The 4331-nt window shown below is 38.4% G+C and overlaps 1 protein-coding gene across 1 annotated transcript; it reads left to right on the top strand.

Annotated features, from left to right (window-relative positions):
• Positions 1-736: 736 nt before the first annotated feature.
• On the top strand, positions 737-3239 carry LOC134310656 (uncharacterized). The gene is made up of 12 exons (XM_062992287.1): positions 737-954; positions 1333-1370; positions 1462-1515; positions 1769-1849; positions 1944-2042; positions 2140-2187; positions 2271-2351; positions 2445-2582; positions 2691-2740; positions 2829-2898; positions 2999-3085; positions 3171-3239. Exons 1-12 carry the CDS (start codon positions 795-797, stop codon positions 3237-3239), a joined length of 975 nt encoding a protein of 324 aa, XP_062848357.1. The 5' UTR covers positions 737-794.
• The last annotated feature ends 1092 nt before the right edge of the window (positions 3240-4331 follow it).

Raw genomic sequence — 4331 nt, 5'->3', positions numbered from 1 at the left:
AAAGTGGTAAATGCTTTACTGTCCCAACTTTCTTTTGGAATGTGTTGCAGACCTGAAATGCAGGAATGGATGTTTATTAATAAATGAAATGAAATTGACCAGACAAAACATGAAATATCTCAGGTTCATTCTGTCTGCAATGAAATAAAAGTCAAAGTAAATGTAAGAAACTCTGTGTTTTTTTATTATTTGCATTTTCCATGCTGTCCCAACGTTTTCTGATTTGGGGTTGTAATTATATTGACGTCTAATAGATAAAAAGAAACATCTGAAGTGGAATAGAACCTTAAAAAGAATAAAACATGATTTTAATGGTAAATTTGTAACGTTTAAATGCTATTATTAACAGTTTTTTCATGTTATTAAAGTGATAATGCCTGTTTTGCTTCAACTCTACACTGGGCAGTTCAGAGAAATCTGTTAGTTGATTTGAACACATGGCAAGGAATCGACTCTTCATTGTTATAACGTGAAATTGATGCACCGACTCTGATCGACTCCTAGAATCAAACCAATTATTATTATTAGTTTTTATTAGTTTTATCATTAAATATGTACTTTTAAGAACTTTTTAGATGTAATTAAATCTGTAAAATAAAGTAAGAAATATTTCTCATTTTATGAAATGATTACGGATCTTTTAGGTGATGAGCACGTGACTCATTCTAAGGATGTTAAAAGCAGCGACCTTAGTAACCAGCTTCATTAGTGTTTCCGCATTGCTGAGATACAGACGTGTTGCTCTGCGCTCCACAAAAATCTCTTTTAACAAGTGATTTGCTGTCTAAAAACTGATGGACCTTGGCAAATTTCTGCCTAAAATCACAGAGGGAAGTCTCTGGAAGGTGGCGTGCGCCGCCGGTGTGGTAGTTTTGGGTTCAGCCGGCTGGATGTATTACTGGCTCCGGCAAAGAACCAACCCGCCAACTGAGCTCTCTCAGCCGGCCACACATGGTAAACAAAACACACCCCCTCCCCGGTCAGCTTAGCTATTAGCCATTAGCTAATAAGCTTTGTGCACTTTGGTTCGCTGGAGTCAGTTCTGTACGGAACACTGATAAATAAATGAATGAATAAATAAATAATTAATTAATAAGTAATTTGCTGTAAATAGCAACTTTGTTTACCAGACTGTAACATAAACACGAATCTTTTCAAAACACACCCAATGTCGCACACTACACAGTCGATTTCTAAACACGCCCTAGTTCAGAACACGCATTATTTAGATCATACATTATTAATCTATATAAATTCTCCACTTTTTTATTAGTGTTTGTGCACTTACCACAAATAAATTAATACAATAACAATAATAATTCTTTATTATAGACTACGAAGAAGGATTGGATGAGACCAGTGACTTTCAGGTATATCTAATTTAGGATAAAACTGTAACACTACAATTACATCATATCACTTTATATTTATTTTTTGTGTGTATGTGTGTTCTTTTTTAAGGTCGACATGCCAAACTGGCAACCTGACCAACCCACTGAGGAACCTGTGTTTCTGGTAGTATTTCTTATATTTTAGATTAGGGATGGGAGAGATGTAATGATCATTACTTCTGACACATTATTAGTGAACAAAATCGTTGTGGTTTCATGGGAGGCCCTAAATGGCCATGAATTCAAAAATCAGTCGAGGCCCAATGATGAATCAGGGTCCCTCTCATCTCAAATTTTTATTGTTTAGATTGTTCGATGTGTGGTATAAAACTGCTTTATAAAGACACATTTATGGTCTTTGTGCTGTAATTTTACAGCATTCTGGAAATCGTGAACTGCACAGCACGTCCAGAATCATCCAGTTCCTCTCAACTGAATCCCACCGTTCTCAGTTTGAGGTATTAAAGTATTAATAAGCAATGTTGCAACTGTAACACAAACATATTCTCTAGTTTATAACTACTAATTCATTTGTTTGTGTTTGTTTTCTAGTCAGTACAGATCAGACGATACTTTGTATGTGTGGTAGAAGGGTCAGAGATCCAGCAGTGGTGGTTCACCATCGCTGAGACCTGCTGTTTAAATCATCTTGTAAGAGAAGATTATTCACATCCAGCTTTATTTTAATTAGATGAGAATTTGTGTGCAGTTGTAGATTTTGAGTTTAAATTGAAATGTTCTTTCACAGGGATTCCCCTATTACACCACCAGTGAGGTTTCTTTCACTGGCATACAGGTGAGAGCTTGTTTATTGTGTCCTTAAACATTCTGAAAAGTGCAAATTTGTCTAATTCTGTCTGATCCATTTTTTCCTTTCAGAGTATCTCTGGAACGGTGACTGCATTTGTATCCTGTCGCCGTGTGGAGACCTTTGTTAACGTCCTGCTGGAGGATTGTGTGGTAAATTCATTATACTGCCCAAATGTGATTACAGTACAGAGCTGCATTTTATCTCTGGTTTGTCCAGCATCTTGATATTTGTTTTATTCTTAGAAAACCTTCTACGAGGTGACCAGGGACTACCGACGTCTGTGGGCTGATGGACAGGAGGACACTGCTCACTGGGTTAAGAACTCCACCTTTTATACACCGCACATGGATTCCGAGACTGACTTTGAGTCAGAGTTTGATGTAATTCAACATGTACAGTGTATACAAGAATACTCGGGTATCGGTCCCTTCAGTTCCAGGCTGTACAAAATGACTGTCTAATTCATTCATTACCTGTTGTCACTACAGGGCAGTGAGGAGAATCTTTATCCTGAGGAGAGTGAGGTGCCCTTTATCAGGTAGGGTCATCTTCAGGTCATTTTAGTAGTATTTTAAACATGGCTGACTAAGTTTCACAGAAAGATTCATTATAACTTTGTTCTTTAGCTGCCACCTCGAAGACTGCGGCATCACAGACGTTGCCCTGAAGCTGCCTGCACTTCGTGAGGTCTTTTCTGTGAGTACACCTTAAACCTCTCCCGCCTTTCTGATAACCAGATGTTACCACACTTGCAGATTTCATTCTGTTTTGACATTGTGCTTCATCGCCTGGTCAGACCCTGTTAACCAGCATCCACCTCCAGAATGTATTATTTGTAAGCGGCAAAGAGCTGGTTATGCACCTAGCAGCTCTAAACAAGCAGGTGACTGATTTCAGAAGGTTACCTGAAGCAGTTACCTAAAGGAACAAAGCAGTGTGTAATAAGAATGTGATTCTTGTTCGGACAGGATGTGGTCGAGGCTCAGCTTTCATACGAGGCTCTGATTCGCTTCCTAAAAGAAGCAGCCAATCAGTAGTGATGGGCTGATGAAGCCTCGTGAAGCCTTGACGCTTTCCATCAAATTGGTTCGAGAAAAGGTTCATTTCTCGAGGCTTCATTTGCACACAAACCCCCCTGCTGGTCAAAACTATTATTGTCATTTCAACTGATGTGATGACCTCTGCCTCCCATGCAAGTGTTAACATGGGAATAATCACTGCCAAGAATAGAAATAAAAACATCTTAATATGATTTTGTGTGGTTAATTCATCCATCCATCCATCCATTCATTCATGATTTCATATATGATTTTTGTTAAGTGGGAAAAAGTAATATAGGTCTATTCATGTTTAAATTTTAGTGGTGTTTTTATAGGATTGTGTTTGTGAATACTGGTGAGATGGACTTTATTCATTTTTATTTAGAAACAGTATTTTTTCCACTGTGCTGGGACTCATGGCGCTTTAAATATGCTCATAAATCGCGCCAGTACTCGAACCACTTCCTGAACCGGCGAGCACACGTCATCCGTGACGTCACTTGTTCTTAAAGAAGCAAGCCTCGATACGCGCTTCACGAAAGACTTCCTAGATTTCTCGACACATGCTCCGAAGCCTCGGCACAGTACGACCCATCACTACCAATCAGAACTCAGTTCAGCTGGAGATGTTTGAGGTTCAGGTAAACTTTGAATTTATTTTATGTAACATTTGCTGGTATGTGTTCCACAACTGGAGTTATATTGGATTACCCTAATTGTAAAAAACTCCAGAAAAGGACTCCAAACCCCAGAAACCCTTGCTCCAGGAAAGGGTGGGGCTTAGTATTTAAAAGGTGCAGTCAGCCATTTTCTTTAAGCACACTAATTGTGTAAGGTGCCATGAGGCCTATTTCTGATTTGGATGTGTGTAAAGTAAGTTTGTTTGCTACTATTTCTTGAGTTCATTGTTTAAAACAGGATGGTAATTATATTCCTTGATATGTATAGTTATTAGTTATGTTGCACTGTTATGTTTGTTAATTTGTTCTTTGTATTTATTTAGTGAAAACCATCCATTTCGCCATTCCTTCATCCATGCCTTGAGCCATTCCTTCATCCATGCCTTGAGCCAATCCTTCATCCATGCCT

The sequence above is a fragment of the Trichomycterus rosablanca genome, chromosome 3 (assembly GCF_030014385.1).
Source record: "Trichomycterus rosablanca isolate fTriRos1 chromosome 3, fTriRos1.hap1, whole genome shotgun sequence".
Classification (NCBI taxonomy): domain Eukaryota; kingdom Metazoa; phylum Chordata; class Actinopteri; order Siluriformes; family Trichomycteridae; genus Trichomycterus; species Trichomycterus rosablanca.
The sequence above is the reverse complement of the archived record's forward strand: the minus strand, read 5'-3'. Positions and strand labels throughout refer to the sequence as shown.